The 20,039-nt window shown below is 48.8% G+C and overlaps 1 protein-coding gene across 1 annotated transcript in view; it reads right to left on the minus strand.

Moving 5' to 3' along the window:
- Positions 1 to 2,284: 2,284 nt before the first annotated feature.
- LOC125447477 (ras-specific guanine nucleotide-releasing factor RalGPS2-like) overlaps positions 2,285 to 20,039 on the minus strand; it is a 60,491-nt gene continuing 42,736 nt past the window's right edge. The window contains exons 13-21 of the mRNA XM_048521862.2: positions 17,560 to 17,665; positions 16,696 to 16,814; positions 15,445 to 15,502; positions 14,057 to 14,128; positions 13,016 to 13,103; positions 11,636 to 11,728; positions 9,724 to 9,826; positions 6,340 to 6,431; positions 2,285 to 4,611 (exon numbers count right to left, since the gene is read on the minus strand). Of these exons, the coding sequence (XP_048377819.2) occupies positions 4,582 to 4,611; positions 6,340 to 6,431; positions 9,724 to 9,826; positions 11,636 to 11,728; positions 13,016 to 13,103; positions 14,057 to 14,128; positions 15,445 to 15,502; positions 16,696 to 16,814; positions 17,560 to 17,665 (761 nt within the window). The 3' untranslated portion in view covers positions 2,285 to 4,581. The remainder of the gene's footprint in view (positions 4,612 to 6,339; positions 6,432 to 9,723; positions 9,827 to 11,635; positions 11,729 to 13,015; positions 13,104 to 14,056; positions 14,129 to 15,444; positions 15,503 to 16,695; positions 16,815 to 17,559; positions 17,666 to 20,039) is intronic.

The raw sequence follows: 20,039 nt of genomic DNA on the forward strand, positions 1-20,039 counted from the left end.
CTTCCCCATGACCCTTAATTCCTTCACTGATTAACAAAAACCTCTTAGCCTTGAATACACTCAATAACCCAAGCTCTGCGATTAAGAATTCCACAGATTCATCAGTCTCTGACAGAAATTCCTCCAAATCTCAGTCTGAAATGTATAACACTTCATCCTGAAATTATTCAGTGTTTCTTGACTATCCCTTAAGGGAAACAATCTCACAGAACCTATCCTGTCAAATCTCTTGAGTATTTGCAAATTCTTCTAAACTCCAACAAATATAGGGATGGAGGGAAGACATATCGGGGGGGGGGGGGGGAAGCACGGGGGGAGAAATAGAGATGATGCCGGGACTGACCCATCCGGATTTCCCCATCAACCTCCCCTCATAAGAAAGTTCTTCCATACCCATGGTCAGCCTTGTGAACCTTCTCTGGATTGACTCTAATTCCAGCATATTTTTCCTTAAATAAAGGGACCAAAACTGTTCACAGTATTCCAGCTGTACACAAACTAGCGCCTTGTACAGTTTTAGAAACATATCTCTTTTTTTATTAACAAAAGCAGAAATTGCTGGAAAGCCTTAGCAGATCTGGCAGAACCTGTGGACAGAAATCAGAGTTAATGTTTCAGTTTCAGTGGCACTGTGCTGTGTGACTTGCAGTTTTTTCCAACTTGTGTCCCACCTGCAAAGTTCCTGCCCGTGCAGTTATCTATACCCGACTGTAGACTCAGTGTTTCCTCGCCATTTGTCATCCCACCTATTTCCGTGTCATCTGCAAATTTGACTATAATGTATTCACTTCCTTTATTTAAGTCATTCACACAAGTTGCAAATAATTGTGTCCACAGCACTAGTCCCTGTGACAGTTCACTCATTACAGGTTGCCACCCAAAATGCCCCTTGAAATTATTCCATGGACACCAGAATCCCATCACCAAGTTACGCTTTATTTACACGTGTAAAGACTTGACACTGACCCAGCTCAGAGTGAGCTGAACTCCTGACACTCGTTTCTACTTGTGAGCCAGGACTCCCTGATTGGACCAGATTAACGGCCCCAATCAGGGAACTCATATTCTATCAGGTCCACCTGGCTGACTGTTACAACTTCTTCAAAACTCTATTTTCTATTAGTTCAGCCTATCCTCTCTCCATGCTCACATTCTACCTTCAACATCATGGTCTCTTATGTAAATTGAGTAGCCTACTGTGCAGAACTCCTTTAGGGAATCCGAAATTTCATATCTACTGTTTCCCCTAAATCTACATTGTTTGATACATCCATAAGACGTAGGAGTGGAAGTAAGGCCATTCGGCCCATCAAGTCCACTCCGCCATTTAAATCATGGCTGATGGGCATTTCAACATCACTTCCCTGCACTCTCCCCGTAGGCCTTGATTCCTTCTGATATCAAGAATTTGTCGATCTCTGCCTTGAAGGCATCCAACGTCCCGGTCTCCACTGCACTCTGTGGCACTGAATTCCACAAGCCCACCGCTCTCTGGCAAAGCATTCTAAGTGTGTCAGGCCTGACTTCCCCTTTAGGCAGAAATATTGACTGAACTTGATTCTATTCTGTAATTCTAAACACCCTGCAACTACATCCTTAAAAGCAGACTCTATCATCTTCCCAAAACATATGTTAAGCAAATTAGCCTACAGTTACCTCTTTTTAAATCTCACTCATTAAGCAACAAGTAACAATTTATCTAACTCTAACAGTGAACAAATTAACAGACCTAACAAACTGACCAATTCCTAACTACTCACTATTCCTGAACAGAACAAAATTCTAATGGCATACTGTTCCTGTAAAAACAAATCCCACGTATATAAACCTCAGTAATAAGAAAAATAAATTAAAACTCAGACTCTCAAAACTACAATCAGGATGTGTCTTCCAGAATGTTCCATGCCTTTTCCACTATTCTTCAGTCAGGAATTTTCTTTGTTGAATCCTTGTGTCAGGAATATTAAGAGTGCTGTGGTACCTTTTAGATGGTGCTTAATCAGAGAGCTTAAAGATTTCTGAGAAAGCTAGCATTTTACTCTTCCATTAGCAGTTTGTTCTCCCAGTCCCTCAAATCCATTGAAATATAAATCTTGTACAAGTGAGAAATGCTTTTGGTTTATTTGCATAGTCAAACCCCAAATGTTTGTTTCCTTGTTGATATGCTGCTGCACAGAACTGAACTGTTTTAGTGACTAGGAATATTTTTGTGATTAAATTATAAATTTTGAAATAAAAATACAAAAAGAACATTTTAAGGAGAGTAATGATTATACAGCCAAGATCAGAGTTAGACCAAATATTTATTTTATTGTAAAAACCCACCAAGGGTAGATGTGGTACATTAGTAAGAAGTGAAGATCCTCTGACAATTTCCTTAAAACACAGTCGGCTCAGGATTGAGGAATCAATCTTATTAAAAACAACATTCCATCTTTATGCAGCATATGAAAGCAGAGCAGAGAAAAACCCAGCCCACGCAAGCCAGAGATCCTGCTGTCACTGGAGAATCTGTTTCTATGGTTCACACAGACCAGCAAATGTCACCTTTCCTCTGGGCTCACTCCAGGTCTGTCAACACTGCAGCAGCTTTGTCATGGACTCTCATCAGCCTCAGTTACACTCTGCAAACATCCTCAGGGCTCTGGGTGTTACAGTCAAATTAATATTTACATGTATTTATATATTCTATTTTGTCCTGAATGCATGAATCTTGTTAAAGGTACTTAGAGAAGGAAGTGCTAGGTAGATTCGCACCAACAGGGCTTCCCATGGTTATCTCTCAGACTTTGTGAAGGGGCAGGGAATCAGGTTCTGGTTGCCTTGTGGAAGTTTTTGGGGTTGTGCACGTCAATGAAAGATCAGCGTCAGTTTCCCAGAGGTGTCTCATCCTCCTTTAGGGACAGAGTGAATTAAATGATAAAGATTACACTGGGCACAAGTCAAACCAAAGTGTGTCGTAATCGGCAGACAGTGGGAACAGGCAACTAGCGAGTCGGGTTGGGGGTGGGGGCTGGAAGGGAGCGCGAGAGCTTTACCTCATTTACACATACTGCCAGAGAGACTGGTAGGATTTAACATAAAAGAGAGGAGTGTGCTATAGAACAGACTCAATGGCAAGACAGGAGCTGGGTCTGTATTCCTCAATGAGGAATATGAAGCTCATTCAGGAAGACTAGCTCCTTATCAGAAACAGTGAGAGGGAGTTCTCAGCTCACAGCGGAGCAAAGTGAACGGTGAAGAACGATAAAAGATGAGGCTGAAGCAATGACAGTAGCAGGAAGGACATGGAGACACCAAACATTCTCATGGCCAGGGTGGCTGGTGACATGAAGCTGGAACAATGCCTGAGCTTTGTGATCAGCAGGGCAGGGCGGAGGAGCACGGCTGGTGTGTTAGAGAGACAATGTGAGGGTGAACGTGCCAGGAGACCAATCGTGGCAGCTTTTGAGGAATTTAGAAAGAGGGAAACTGGAGATGAAATCTCCAGGAAAACATCCCAGTACCGTTGGTGACTGAAACCTGAATGTGCAAGTCATGAACAAGACCAAACAATTGTGCAGAACAGGACCTTCCTCTCGCTAACATTCCCAGCTGTCACGTGATTTATTCACACCCCTGCTTTAAACGAAACCCCTCAAATGGTTTACAGCAAAGCAACCAAGAGCTAGTGAAATGGTTTCCAATTGCCACAATGAGCTCAGAGGACCGAACACAGAATTCCTCTCCAGGGTTTTGACATGATTTATTCAGCAATTATTTGCCGGGTTTGATATTGGAATGATCCATACCTGAAGTCTCTGCCAGGCAGCAGCCTGCGTATCCTGTTTTCCATTCCTCCCCACTGGGTTTCAATGGACAGGAATATCAGGCGCTAGTAAAATACAGAGCAGACCCATCAACTAAAGCCCAATAGCCCAGAGACAGTGCACTGCGTAGACAGAGGGAATGCTGCTCGTTCTCCAGCAGACAGTCAGGAGGAGGAGTGCAAACACACACGGATTTGGATAAAAGGTGCAGGTGACAAGGCAATGACAGTGATATCGGTCAGAGTAACAAACAGGAGTTGAATAATTTACTCTGGCAAAACTTCAAACATTTCATTGGATGCCAGAAGGACCAGGAAGTGGTAAACAATCGTTGATTCAGAATTCCAGAGCCATTTCCACCAGTGGGCAAACGAGTCCGTGACTTTACCCCAACCCCCACCTGAAAACGATGTGCAGTAAAGGTCCACACAAGATCATAAACAAAAGATTTGCCCCTCTGACAACATCCTTGTGACAATCTGAGTGACTGGTGTTTGAAAGAATACCAAAGTCACTGATCACTATCTGCCCTGTGACCAGCAGAATCTGTAAACTGCTCATTTCTAGCACAGCAGCCACACTCTGCTCCTGGGTTTAACAGGAGTCTCCAGAGCTGGTTCGAAACAACGAAAGGCGCCCAGAGGTTCCAAATCAGAGGCTGACACTGGCAGGAGTTTATATCATTTCAGTCACATCCCAAAGTCCAGAAGCTTGACCCGGCAGTCCGCTGGGGTTCCCAAAAACATTTTATAAATCTTCACAGCATCCTCACTCATTCGAAAGACATCAAATTCAGGGGAGGCTGCAACAAAAACAACATTAGTGCAAAACAAAAATCGAGTTCGGAATCAGGCACCAGGTCAATGAGAGAAAGCAACCCGAAAGTGGAGGGGGAGGGGGCGCTGGGGGAGGAAGGAAGGATGGGGAGGGGGCGCTGGGGGAGGAAGGAGAGGCTGGGTTCATTCAGGATGTTACTCCATCAGCTACCTGAAGGTTGTAAATGCTGCTGCTTTCTAGATAAGAACTTGATCTGAAATTGGATGAATGTGAGGAAGCTCGACAGGGAGACTGCTGTATGACCCTGGGGTAATATTCCTTCCAGCTAGTATCCCGCTTCTAACAGATACCGGACCAACTACGGAGACAAACTGCAGTTACACAAGCCTCACCATAGCAACAGATGGAGCACCACACTGTTGCAGGGTCAGTCTTTATTAACATGAGATGCAGTTATCACTGGCTGGGCCAGCGTTTAATCTCTAGTTTCTCCTTGAGTGGCGGTGAGCTAACTCCTTGAGCCGCTGCAGTCCATGTCACATGGATACAACTGCAATTACTTGTTAGGGAAGAAATTCCAGGATTTTAACCCAATGACATTGAAGGAACTGGGATATATTTCCAAGTCAGGACGGTGAGTGGCTTGGAGGAAACTTGAAAGGGGGCGGGGGGGGGGGGGGTGTGGGGGGGAGTGTTCCCATGTGTCTGCTGCCCTTGTCCTTCCAGATGGAAGTTGTTGCGAGTTTGGAAAGTGCTGCCTGAGGACATTTGGTAAATTTCTGCAGTGCACCTTGGAGATGGTACACACTGCTGCTAATGAGCGTCGCGGGTGGATGGAGCAGATATTTCTGGATCTAATGCCAATCAAATGGGCTGCTTTATCCTGGATGATGATGAGCTTCTTGAGTGTTGTTGTGGTTGGACTTATCCAGGAAAATGGGGAGTATTCCATCATGCTCCTGACTTGTGCCTTGTAGATGAACAGACTCTGGGGAGTCATTAAACAAGTTAGTCGCTGCAGGATTCCTAGCTTCTGACCTGTTTATGTGGCGCGAATGTTACTTGCCACTGGTCAGCCCAAGCTTGGGTATTTTCGAAACCTTGCTGCATTTGAACACGGACTGCTTCAGTACCTGAGGAGTCGCGAATGGGCCCGAATGTTGTGCAATAAATGGAGAACATCCCCATTTCTGACCTTATGAGGGAGGGAAGGTCATTGATGAAGCAGCTGAAGATGGTTGGGCCGAGGACACTACCCTGAGGAACTCCTGCAGAGGTGTCCTGGAGTGAGACGACTGACCTCCCACAGCCACGACCATCTTCATATGGGTCAGTTTGACTCCAACCACCGGAGCATTTGCTCCCTGTTACGCACTGATTCCAGGTTTGCTCGGGCTCCTTGATGCCACACTCGGTCAAATGCAGTGTTGATATCAAGGGCTGTCACGCTTGCCTCACCCTGGATGCAAATATTTTGTCCATGTTTGAACCAAGGCTGTGATGAGGTCAGAAGCTGAGTGGCCCTGGGGGAACCCAAATGGAGAGTCAGCACAGAGAGAGCATCACACTGACAGAGGGTCAGCCATGACAGGTGGAGAGAGAAAAAATTGACACTAATCTGATCAACTTTTCCCCTGTTAACGACTCGAGGTGCAGGAGTCCTCACTGCAGAGGACCTGACAAACCGAACGCTCCTTCAGAGAAACACACACTTGCTTTCAAATCAATTTGTTCTTTATGGGGTAACGCTTACCTGGTTCCTGTTTCTCTCACATGCCCTGCTGAGATGTTTGACCCACAGCATTGCATTTAGTCTGCTTCCTGCGTGGAATCGATAGCAATGACCTGAAAAAAGACAGAGGGAGAAACGGCCAGACTAACACGTTGTCCTCACACAGACCGGGGATCAGACAGCCCAGACCTCTCACAAACCAGGCTCACATACAACTTCAATCCTATGGCTCTCCATAAACCCAACCCATCCACTCTGGGGCCATCAGTCCTGTCCAAGGAATAGGGCACAAGAGAGCTCTCTTGGTAAAGGAGGTGCACAAGTGACGAAAATAATTGGGAAGCTAACCATGTTCCTTTGGGGTGCATGAGGGAAATGGTGCGGTATGAAAAGGTGCTCATTAACTGTTTTCCCCCTCAGGAATTACCCAGGTCCTGGGAAACACCAAAAGGCACATTAAGTTAACGGTGTTGTGAGGAATTGTAAAGAACATTGTTTAAAAAAGCCGTCTCTCAAAACCCATTCAATATTACCAGTTCCTGCAATGTTCTGTAGTCTGCCTGACCTTTCCTGCATTGCTCCTGCTCTCAGTCCTCCTTCCCCATCATCTCCATCACCCCCTCCACTCCCTCCCACCTCTGGTATGGCCCGTCCTCACCTCCTCCACCCCCAATCCCCCACACAGCTTGACCACACCTCCGTCTCCCTATTCTCCTTTTAGCCACTGCCACTACCAACCCCTTTGCTGACACCCCCTAGTCCCATCCGCCCCACACAAACCCCTCCACCGACACCCCCAGGACCCCCTCCCCAGGGTCTATGGTGTCTCTCCCCTGATCTCACACTGTAGCTCTGGGCTCCCTCTGGTGGTGGCAGCTTGTTGTTGCAGGGTGTCCTGGAACTTCAGCAACTTGCTGCAATGCCTCAACTCTGCCATTAGATGGAGCCTGTACAACCTAATGGGACTGCACAGGCAAATATATTCCTTACAGAGATAATGGGAACTGCAGATGCTGGAGAATTCCAAGATAACAAAATGTGAGGCTGGATGAACACAGCAGGCCAAGCAGCATCTCAGGAGCACAAAAGCTGACGTTTCGGGCCTAGACCCTTCATCAGAGAGGGGGATGGGGAGAGGGAACTGGAATAAATAGGAAGAGAGGGGGAGGCGGACCGAAGATGGAGAGTAAAGAAGATAGGTGGAGAGAGTATAGGTGGGGAGATAGGGAGGGGATAGGTCAGTCCAGGGAAGACGGACAGGTCAAGGAGGTGGGATGAGGTTAGTAGGTAGATGGGGGTGCGGCTTGGGGTGGGAGGAAGGGATGGGTGAGAGGAAGAACCGGTTAGGGAGGCAGAGACAGGTTGGACTAGTTTTGGGATGCAGTGGGTGGGGGGGAAGAGCTGGGCTGGTTGTGTGGTGCAGTGGGGGGAGGGGACGAACTGGGCTGGTTTAGGGATGCAGTTGGGGAAGGGGAGATTTTGAAACTGGTGAAGTCCACATTGATACCATTAGGCTGCAGGGTTCCCAGGCGGAATATGAGTTGCTGTTCGTGCAACCTTTGGGTGGCATCATTGTAGCAGTGCAGGAGGCCCATGATGGACATGTCATCTAAAGAATGGGAGGGGGAGTGGAAATGGTTTGCGACTGGGAGGTGCAGTTGTTTGTTGCGAACTGAGCGGAGGTGTTCTGCAAAGCAGTCCCCAAGCCTCCGCTTGGTTTCCCCAATGTAGAGGAAGCCGCACCGGGTACAGTGGATACAGTATACCACCCTCCTGCAAAAATTCCATCCCCTATTCCCAATTCCTCCGCCTCCGCCGCATCTGCTCCCACGATAAGACATTCCACTCCCGCACATCCCAGATGTCCAAGTTCTTTAAGGACTGCAACTATCCCCCCACAGTGATCGAGAACGCCCTTGACCGCGTCTCCCGTATTTCCCGCAACACATCCCTCACACCCCGCCCCCACCACAACCGCCCCAAGAGGATCCCCTTCGTTCTCACACACCACCCCACCAAACTCCGGATACAACGCATCATCCTCCGACACTTCCGCCATTTACAATCCGACCCCACCACCCAAGACATTTTTCCATCCCCACCCCTGTCTGCTTTCCGGAGAGACCACTCTCTCCGTGACTCCCTTGTTCGCTCCACACTGCCCTCCAACCCCACCACACCCGGCACCTCCCCCTGCAACCACAGGAAATGCTACACTTGTCCCCGCACCTCCTCCCTCACCCCTATCCCAGGCCCCAAGATGACATTCCACATTAAGCAGAGGTTCACCTGCGCATCTGCCAATGTGGCATACTGCATCCACTGTACCCGGTGCGGCTTCCTCTACATTGGGGAAACCAAGCGGAGGCTTGGGGACCGCTTTGCAGAACACCTCCGCTCAGTTCGCAACAAACAACTGCACCTCCCAGTCGCAAACCATTTCTACTCCCCCTCCCATTCTCTAGATGACATGTCCATCATGGGCCTCCTGCACTGCCACAATGATGCCACCCAAAGGTTGCAGGAACAGCAACTCATATTCCGCCTGGGAACCCTGCAGCCCAATGGTATCAATGTGGACTTCACCAGCTTCAAAATCTCCCCTTCCCCAACTGCATCCCTAAACCAGCCCAGTTCGTCCCCTCCCCCCACTGCACCACACAACCAGCCCAGCTCTTCCCCCCCACCCACTGCATCCCAAAACCAGTCCAACCTGTCTCTGCCTCCCTAACCGGTTCTTCCTCTCACCCATCCCTTCCTCCCACCCCAAGCCGCACCCCCATCTACCTACTAACCTCATCCGACCTCCTTGACTTGTCCGTCTTCCCTGGACTGACCTATCCCCTCCCTACCTCCACACCTATACTCTCTCCACCTGTCTTCTTTTCTCTCCATCTTCGGTCAGCCTCCCCCTCTCTCCCTATTTATTCCAGTTCCCTCTCCCCATCCCCCTCTCTGATGAAGGGTCTAGGCCCGAAACGTCAGCTTTTGTGCTCCTGAGGTGCTGCTTGGCCTGCTGTGTTCATCCAGCCTCACATTTTATTATCTTATATTCCTTACAGTATTGGACTGTATATTTCTGTTAGTTATCAATAGTGCTAAATCTGAGTTATTCCACCCAGGAATGCTCAGTGTTGTAGGAGAGGTTTTCCCAATTTTATTTTGCTTTTTTCCGGTAGAGAAACTTCTGCATTGACCCTACTCCGGCTTTAATATTGATTCCCATTGCATTCAATTATTCACTTAAAACTGAGATTGTGATCATAAATGCGAACAATTTCTTTAATCAACCCCATTGAGAGAAATAGTCCCTCGATACTTGGCAAACAGAATTCTCTTTTACACCTTCCCAGGTTTGGTAACTACAAAGGCAGGTCCGGAGTGGTAAGGACAGTATAAACTCACCGTGTTCAGAGTCGGAGAGTTGGAAAACGTCGACATCTGGATCATCCATCAGAAAAGGCACCCAACCAACAACAGACACTCTCTTACACCAACTCGACTTAAACTGCTCAAAAACAAACTCCACAAATCATTATCTTCAACAGCCATGAGCTATTTAGCCCAAAAGGAGGGGGGGACACGGGGAGCACAGTTTCGCCAGAATACCCAGCACTGAAAGGGTTAAGCAACCAGGTCACGTTGACTCCTATCCCCCTCGAGTTTACAAGGTCGAGGGGGTGACCCGATGTTTGATTTAAAGCATCAGGACAGTAAAAGATGTTCCTGCTATTGGACCTCAGCGGGGAACACTTTCCCCACACTGAGGGGAGTGACAGAGAATATGGAATTCCCTCCCGAACAGCTTCAGGATTGTGGGAGTTACTGGGATTCGTGATGCTAAGGCCAGCAGGCAAGAGCATCAGGAATAAATGTGATGGGTGGAGTCAGTCCTGGGTCGATGAAGGGTTCAAGATGGAGGCGGATGTAGGGTCTCCCCTTGGGCTGGGGAGTTGGGGGGGGGGGGTGGTTTGGGCCCGTGATTTCTGGCACTGGATCAAAGTGCATGGTGGGCTAGGCTTGAGGGGCTGAATGGTTTTACATGTCACATGATGGTGACTTGCAGGAGAGGCCGAAGGAACCTCATGGCCCAATAATTCAACACGTATTTGGTCAGGAGGGAGAGAGGGCCGTGACGTGATGGAATTGTCAATGGACCAGTGTTCCTGAAGCTCATGCTAATGTTCATGGCTCACGGGTTCAAAATCGCACCACAGCAGAGAGTCAAAACATTGTTCAGTCCAACGTGTCCATGCCAAGCAGATATCCTAGATAAATCTGGACCCATTTGCCAGTATTTGGCCCATATCCCTCTAAACCCTTCCTATTCATGTACCCATCCAGATGCCTATTAAATACTGTAACTGTACCAGCCTCCACCACTTCCTCTGGCAGCTCATTCCATACACGCACCACCCTCCGTGAGAAGAAGTTGCTTGTTGGGTCCCTTTTTAAAATCTTTCCTCTCTCAGCTGAAATCTATGCCCTCGAACTTTGGACTCCCCCCACTCTGGGATAAGGACGTTGTCTATTAACGCTGTCCATGCCCTTCATGAAGTTTATAAACATGGCCCTCCCAACACCTATACCCAATGCACTGACCAATACAGGCCAGCATACCAAACACCTTCTCCACTATCCTGTCTACCTGGTACTCCACTTTCAAGGAACTATGAACCTGCACTTTGTGCTCTCTTTGTTCAGCAACACCGTCCAGGACCTGACCATTAAGTGTCTGAGTCCTGCCCTGACTTGCCTTACCAAAATGCTGCACCTCACACTTATCTGAATTAAACTCCATCCGCCAGTCCTCAGCCCATTGGCCCATTTGATCGAGGTCCTGTTGTACTCTGAGATAACCTCCTTCGCTGTCCACTCCACCTCCAATTTTAGCGTCATTTGCAAACTTACTAACCATGCTGTATATGTTCACATCCAAATCATTGACATAAACGACAAAGCGCAATGGGCCCAGGCCGTGCTGATCACTGAGGGACACTGCTGGTTACAGGCCTCCAGGCCAATGGTGAAACTTGAATTCAACAGAAGAATCAGGAATTAAAAGCTGGTTTAATGGTTGCCATGTAACCAATGTCAATTGTGGTTAAAAGCCCATCTGGTTCACTAATGTCCTTTAAAGGGGTGCATTCTTTACCACTCTACACGTGTCTCAGAGCCACACCAATGAGGCTGACTCTGAAATGGCCCAGTGATGTTCAGAAAAGGAGGAGCAAATACCAGGCCAGCCAGTGACAACCACATACCGTGGTCAAATAAATCAACCTCTTTCCAGACACTGTCTTTATACAGTACTGACCTGGTTCCTTTCAGCAGATGTCACTGACTTGGCTCCATAATAAAACAGCTGGCTTTCACGAAGTACAACCCAATAGGCCGTCCACAGGGAGACCTGGGGACAGACAGACAGCACACAGTCTCCAGTTTAAGCATTTCTTCCCCACCATCATGGGCCATTCAGCTTCACAATCTCACTGGGTCCTGACACACACTGACCGCTCCTTGCTAATGAGCGAGAGGGTGGTACTGCAGTTCCTTGGTTCAGGGTTGTACTGAGAGGGTGCACGGACACATTACGGGGTGGGGTGTGTGTGCGTGTGTGCGTATCGGAGCTGTGGGTGGAGGGCATGGCTACCCACAGAGGTTTGACCCACCAGTTTCCCACTGATGTCACTCGTCCCTTGACTCCAAGTACCTTTCCTTCCTGTGTGTAACTACACTGCAAGCTATTGAACTACAGGGGCATCGTCAAGTCCAGGTTGACCAGGTGGGAGCAGGGGCAGGAGCTATGGTCCTTGCTCCCTGCACAGATTCTCAGGAGGTTAGCCTGTCTGATCAACTGACCCTGAATGAGCTGTGGGCACAGCAGCTTCCTAATGTTCACTTACTCTACACCCAAGGAGCCACCTAACTCCATCAGCAGCACACACCCCACCCCCCCGCAACCACAAACACTTAGTCTGGAAACAGAAACACTGAATAGAAGGGGCTAAATTAGGAATATTGCTTTAGAGTTCTCTGTGCTCTGGATCATTGCCCATTGAAACCTTACCCCAGGACCTTCAGGACAACATGAGGCTGATCTCCAACTATAGCACCGAGGGTGGGGTTATACTACCTGCCCTCTGGGGAATCGTATCACCACGGCCCAAGGAAGTACCAGCAAGCTCACGCAAGGTTTCTAGGCAACATCTTCCCTGCTCTCCCCTGACAACTCCCCCAGCCGGTCACTCAGGTCTGGTCATTGCCACCTTACTGGTTCCGGGAGCTTGCTGTGCACAGATTGACATCAGCACTTCCTTCAGCTGTGGTCACACATCCACAGCCACCTCACTGGCAGTGAAATGCGGGGGGAGGGGGCACCTTGACATGGTGACAGGCACTACAGAAATGCAGTTCTTGTGGCTGTTTCCTTATGATGGTAGAGTTAGGTTAGCTGGAGGGTGCAATGTTTAGCGTGTGGTAGATGGTCATCCTGATAAAGGTATTTCAATCCCAGCACAAAAATAACATTACAAGAACATTATCCAACAGAAGCTGGGAGCTACCAAGAATCGAACACTGATTAGTACCAATGGCTCTGTTACAGAATTTATAACCAACTGACACGGTTTCAGTTAACATCAGGAAACAAGGTCAGAAACCAAGCAGAACATAAATATCTCATTGCTCCCCTTACCGTTGGCTTCCTGCTGCCTTTCAGGACAGTTTTCCTTCTCAGCACACTTTCCATAGCTGTTGCCTCTCCATCAGGATGCAGCGTGGCTCTAGGTTGAGTAAAGTTGGGATCAATTTTTCCAATACTGAGAATTCCACAACCCCTCATCACTCTCCGTGTTCAAACACTCCATTAGTTACTGTTTGTGTGATGAGGGAGCTCCTCCATTTCTGGCCCCCCCCGTTACGGACGTGGGGATAGAAAGGGAACTGAGGATTCCCTCCCAGCTCTTTTTCCAAGACCAGGATACAATCCCACAGCTGTGCCAGTGTCCCATGCCTTGCCCTGATGGGAGGGTATGCAAGTCTCACTGTGCTCAGTCACAGGAGACGAGGCTCCAGTTTCCTCCCAAAGACGTGCAGTGTTAGTGGGATTGGTCATGGGAAATGTGGGCTCACCCAAATTGGAAGGGATGCTCTTTGGAGAGTCAGTGCAGACCTGATGGGATGAATGACCTCTTCTATGATTCAACCCCACCTGTATATACAAACACTTCCTAACAAGGATCACCAGACAGTGAGATAACACAGTGTGGGGTTGGATGAACACAGCAGGAAGGCTGACTTTTCTCCAACACTGGCCATTCCTACGATCTCTGTAATAATCTTAATCTCACCAGACAACGATATTTGTTTCTAAACCCCTTCCTCTCCCAGATATTACAGAACATGATGGTAATGTTTTTGTCACTATTCCAGCGAATTGCTAACAGGCTATTCAACCACGAGAGGCTTCACCTGTCAGCCTCATGCCCCACCCCGACTCCGTCCTATATCTGACACCTACACCCCCTGTTCTGAGCAGCTGGAGGACAGTCTGAGCTGGGACACACACAGGAGCTCTCAGCGTCACCCGGGTGCTGCAATAGGAGAGTGGGACACCAGAATGCCCTATGCTACCCCGGGGTGGGCACCGAGTAACCGACGGTGCTGGTGTTCACCATCTGACAGTGCGGGGTGTGGCGGGCGCTGACTGTCTGATGGCGTGGGATGGTGTACATACCCGCTCGGGCTCCTCACAGCGCTCCACACTGACCTCGTCACACGGCCCAGGGAGCAGGAGAACCCACTGTTGCTGTGGAAGTAAAGTAAAACAGGATCCCAATTAACACCCGTGCAGTGGGGATGGGAGTCACAGTAAGAGGAGGAGGCCATTCAACCCCTCCAGCCTGTTCTGACTTTTCAATAACATTGTCAGTTATTTGCAGCCAGTGACTGTGGCTCCATGAACCCTACAGCTGCACAGAGAGTAGAACACGAGCATTTAAAAACTTCTAAATGATTGATTTAGCGTTGATTTCCTTTCTTAAAAAAAAGGTCACCTGACCTGAAACGGTAACTGTTTCTCCCCCTCACAGATGCTACCAGACCTGCTGAGCTTCTCCAGCAACTTCGGTTTTTGTTCCCGATTTCCTTTCTGTCTGACTGTTTCCTCACTTTTGCTCCCATCAGCCCATTTTTGATTAGCCTCCCCCTTATCCTAACCCTTCACCAGTGGAGAAATCTTTTGATTTACCCTGTCAATTCTTTCCAAAATCCTAACAGACTCTCAGTCAATCCTGAGATGGTTCAGGGGTGGTCTGAGCTGGGTGTAGGTCACTGAAGGTGGCAGGATGGGGTCAAGGAGGACAGCAGTAAGTCTGAAGTGTTTCGGGTCCTTGGTTCATGAGAAGCACAGAGAGTACAAGAGCAGGGAGGTGACGTTGACCTTGTACAAGGCATGTTAGATCTCAGCTGGGGTATTATGTACATGATGCCCAGAAAGGATGCAAAACCATGGGAGTGAGAGAGAGCGCGCGCATGAACGGACAGGAGAGAGTTCCAGGGACGAGAAACTTCAGCGACGGGGTTAGAGAAGTCATGACAATTGTCCTGGGACAGAAGGTGGTTGATCAGAAATGTTACAGAGATTTTCAAAAGCACGAGTGCGCTGGATAGAGCAGCTAGGAAGACACTGGACCCACTCTTGTAAAGATTGAGAACGAGAGATTTTAGAAAATGATGTGACTAAAAAAAGACCTTGCCACTCAGCAAGAGGATTGGTTCTAGAACGTGTAGCCCAAGGCAGGTTCGATTGAGGTACTCAGAGGGGAATTAGGTGGTTATTTGTATAACAACAGGTTTAGAGGGAGGGAGCAGGAAGATGGCACTACATAAGATACTTATTCGGAGAGTTGGCACAGACCAGATCGGCAGACCGACCTCATTCTGCATCATAAAACAGCCAGCTGTGAAATGACCCCCTCAGCTCCTGCACAATTGGCATTGTGAATACAGTTTATGTTAATCTCATAATGCACGGGGGGGGGGGTCAGAGCAGGAGTCCAAATATTCACTTCGCTCTGCTTAAAAGAGAGTTTCAACCAGCTCTAAGTTGTCTTTCCATCTCACCGTTCAAAAGATGAACAAGGTTTTCTCTCTCCAACATCAGAGCTTTCTTCCTGGGAGGCTGTGAACAAGAAACTAAAATGAATTGGTGATCCCCTCACACTACCCGGAACCCGGGCACAGGTTGGGTAGGTTCAGCAAGGGCTGGGGCAGGGAAGAGACAGTAAAACTGTAAGAGCATGTGAGATGTAAGTGCTCTGTTGCTGTGGGGGTGACAAATAGCAATGGACCTTTGTGACGGACACAGAACACCACTGAAGGCACTGGCCCTATTCCACAAGGTGGTGGGTGAGATTGTGCACAGCAAGCTCCAACAAGCAGCAATGTGATAATGTCCAAGATCGGCTGAAAGTGATGATGGCCAATAACCAAACAAAAATTTTTTAAAAACCACCCAACTGACCCCCACCCCGCATCAGGAGGTTACAAAAACAAGTTCCGAAGCCTGCAGCTCATTAGCTGAATGGAGCCCCTCCCTGCCGCTGGTGCAGCTCGGCGAGGTCAGGGTGGGGGGGGGGGGGGGTGGGGGGGGGTGGAGGGGGGAGGATCAGGGGTACGATCCTTCGGGTGAGACTTTTAAAACCCCCCCAAGGCCACGGTCCCTGGCCCAACAGGATCAGGAGAGGAGAGGTCACCGTAGGGTCCTGCGTAACATTTAGTTGTGAAACCAACGTCATTTGAGTAGGTTCTCTACTTGGGATCTTGCTGTGCGCACACTGGCTGCTGGCTTCCATACCTACAACAGGGCCTGAACCTCATCGGCTGTGAAATGCTGTGGGACGTTGAGAGTTTGTTCAGGTCTAAACAGGATTTCCTAAACTCACCCCCCACTGCCCCCCTCCGCCCCGGCGTGACCCCATCTCAACATCACAGACCTAGAGACCCAAGAACCTCAGAAGTGTTCTGCTGAGCATGTCGCAAGGTCTTCAAACCCCCGGGACTCTTAAAATAAATCTCTTCACAGCCTCAGATCCACCCAACAAGCTGCACACCTACCACCAGAGCAAAACCAGTGAGCAGGGGGAAGGCCACACAGTGTTGGCGCTGTGTCAGGGCTCCACAGCAGAAGCTCTCAAATTTCCATGCCCACCACCATAGCGTCCCCACCTCCCACAACTGGGGGTCTCCAATAACACCCTCTCTTCGGGAAACCCCAGGCATCAGAAAGAAGCCGAGGTCTGGTTGGGTGGTAAATGGTGCCATGTGTGCCAGTGGGTGGTGTTTGACCTGGACAGCACTCGTGGGCGGACTCACCCCTCGCCTGCATCACCCACGATGCATCACTTTCCATCTCACTGTCATCGAGGAGATACCGAGGCCAAGAGCCAGGAAACGTGGCACTTCTGTGATTGCTCGTGTTTGTCTGTCCAGCTCTGTCAATATACAATCATGGGCAAGACAGCGCGTGGGGTGGGTTTGGGGGTAAAAACAGAGAGAAACAGCGAAGGCATTTAATCTGCAGCTGTAAGTAAAACCAACCCCTTCCACCAACCGCACTGATCCAAATCCATGGGTCTCTTTACACAGCAACACTCCCTCCGACCCCAGAGACACTCAGCTACAGGCAAAACAATAAGCACTCTCTCAGAGCGTTCGAGGGCAGCACATACCAACCCTGATTTTCAACTGGGGCTTCCCAAATGTCACAGAGACGGACCACAGGAAGACACGCAGAGGGCTCACTCCAGTAACCCCCAATTCCACCCACACACATGGTCTCTCCCCACATTCTCTTCCCAAGAAACAGGGAGGGTCTCTCTGTGCCCACCACATGACCCCAACTCCCAGCGCACACCCCCCTTCACACTGCCCAGGCTGGGGAAGGCAACTGGGACATGATGCTATTGGTATCTGTTCACTATCTCCCAACGATGCAAACAGAAACAGGTCCCCAAAGCGTTACCACAACACACCATCATTAAAGTGGAGGGTTTGTGTCTCTCTTGCCCAGAGACAGACTGGCACGTTCGAAGGGAATCCGGGCTCGGCGCTGGTTTTGTTGCTGGGAGAATTGGTTGGGCTGTATTGGTCGCAGAGCAACAGCGTGTGTCACCCTCCTCTAACATCCCACAGCCCTGTCCATCCTCTCAGAGATACCCCATAGGGACCATCACTCACTTGTAATCGACACTCCGCCATCTTCGGTGCCCCCGCGTCAAAGACAGACATGTGACCGAGGCATCACCATGACAACGTTCCGTTTCCTCACTGGGGGAGAGGGAGCCTGAGGAAAAGGAAGACACAGAACCCTTTACAGTCTGGTCCACGATTAAAGCCTGGGCTGGATGTCAGCTGAATATACTCGCAGAATTTCAAAACAAAATACTTCACAACACAAACCAACATTTCTCCTACCTGCTGGGCATCACTTGGAAGGCCAGCATTTATTGCCTAGAGGGCAGGTAAGAGTCAATCACCTTGATGCTGGCCAGGAGTCACATGTAGCTCAGACCAGGTAAGGGCAATGTGCCTTCTTCCCTGAAAGGACATCAGCTACCCCTCCCGGTTTTATAGGTAACACCCAATGTCCTACACAACATGGAGATGAGACCAGATGGAGAACAAGGAACACTATCCCCCACCCTCCAAGAATGCCCAAGGTCACGACCAGTGCCCAGGACCCCAGCAGACGCACCCACTTAGCTTCTGGAATGGCAGACCACCCACCCAGACTCCCCAGCCTGAGAAGAAGCAGACACCTTACCAGGAAATGGGGGAGACACTGTAACCCATAGGTGAGACTGAAACAAGTCCAGAGAAGCTCGCCTTGCAATCCATTAAACAGAGTGCAAAAAGTGGTTTAACCTGCCTCTCAACATTTCTCCCCACACCCCCCACCAACCTGTTATAAAGGAATGGTTAAATGAGAGAGATTCGGATACTCACTTTATAATCAACAAGTAATAATGCATTCATCTAATGCTAAACAAATTAACAGAACTACAAGCAAACCAAAGAATTTTCCCTTAACTATTAAATATTTCAAAATAAAACAAAATTCTAATGGTATGCTGTTCCAATTGGTATAAATCCCACATTTATAACCCAACTTAATAAAAAAAATTCAAACTTAATCTCTCAAAATTACAGCCTGACTAAGTCTTCCAGAATGCTGCCCGCCCTTACCACCGATCCTCAGTCAGGAATGCCTTTCTCCATGGAATATTCGCTAAGAGTACCATTATACCTTCAGTTCAGACGATGGTTTTCTGAGAGCTTAGAGAATTCCTTGAGAGTCAGTGATTCTTTCTTCTACAGCCAACAGCTGTTCTCTTGGCAGATGAAAGTTGACTCTCGCACCGATTTTCAAACGCTCTCTTCTTTTAGAACCTTGATGATCTACGACAGACTCTTATTTATTGACTTTAGCTATGCCTTCAACACCATAATTCCAACAAGTCACCTTCAGACTCCAAGACCTAGGACTCTGCTCCCTGCTGTGCAAGTGGATTCTTGACTCTGACTCACAGACCGCAATCTAAGGATAGGTGAGAATACCTCAACGATAATCCTCAACATCGGTGCCCCGCAAGGCTACATACTCAGCCCTTTATGATAGCCCCTATTGGCTCACGACTCAAGCCAAATTCAGCTCTAACTCCATTTATAAATTTGCTGTTGATGCCGCTGTGGTGGATAGGATCTCAAACAGTAGAGTACAGGCAAGAGATAGGCAGCTTAGTAGCATAGTGTAAAGACCCATAATCTCTCCCTCAATGTCAGTAAAATGAAGGAGTTTGTCATCTTCAGGAGGAGGAGTAGTGGACATAGCCCTGTCTGTATCAATGGTGCCAAGAGGGAGGGGTTCATAGAATCCCTACACTGTAGAAACAGGCCATTCGGCCCAATAAGTCCACACCAACCCTCCAAAGAGCATCCGCCTCGACTCACCACTGCGCCTTCCTTATCCCTATAGTCCTTCATTTCCCATGGCTAATCCACCCTAACCTGCATATCCTTGGACTGTGGGAAGAAACTGGAGCATCCGGAGGAAACCCGTGCAGATGCAGGGAAGCGTCTGTGTGGAGTTTGCACGGTCACCCGAGGCTGGAATGAACCTGGATCCCTGGCATTCTGAAGCAGCTGTGCTAGCGTGGTTGAGAGGTTCATGTGTCAAGGAGGAAATATCACCAATCTATCCTGGTTCACCCATGTTTACAGTACAGTTAGGAAAGCCCACCCCAATGCCACGGCTTCCTCAGGAGGCTAAGGAAATTTAGCATGTCCACGATGACTCTTACCAACTTTTATAGATGCACCACAGAAAGCACTCTGAGATAACAAGGTGTACAGCTGGATGAACACAGCAAGAAAGATGACGTTTTGGGTCTGGGCCCTTCTTCAGAAATGGAGGGAGGGGAAGGCGATTCTGAAATAAAGAGGTGGGGGCAGGCAATGATAGGTGGGTAAAGGAGAAGGTAGGTGGAGAGGAGACAGACAGGTCAAGGAGGCCGGAATGGAGTCAGGAAAGGTGAGTGTAAGTGGGGAGTCAGGATAGGGGTTGGTCAGTCAAGGAAAGACAGACAGGTCAAGGGAGGTGGGGATGATGCTGGTCTCTCCCTCTCTGTCACTCCCTTGTTCGCTCCAAACTCCCCTCC

This window comes from Stegostoma tigrinum, chromosome 35 (assembly GCF_030684315.1).
Source record: "Stegostoma tigrinum isolate sSteTig4 chromosome 35, sSteTig4.hap1, whole genome shotgun sequence".
NCBI lineage: Eukaryota > Metazoa > Chordata > Chondrichthyes > Orectolobiformes > Stegostomatidae > Stegostoma > Stegostoma tigrinum.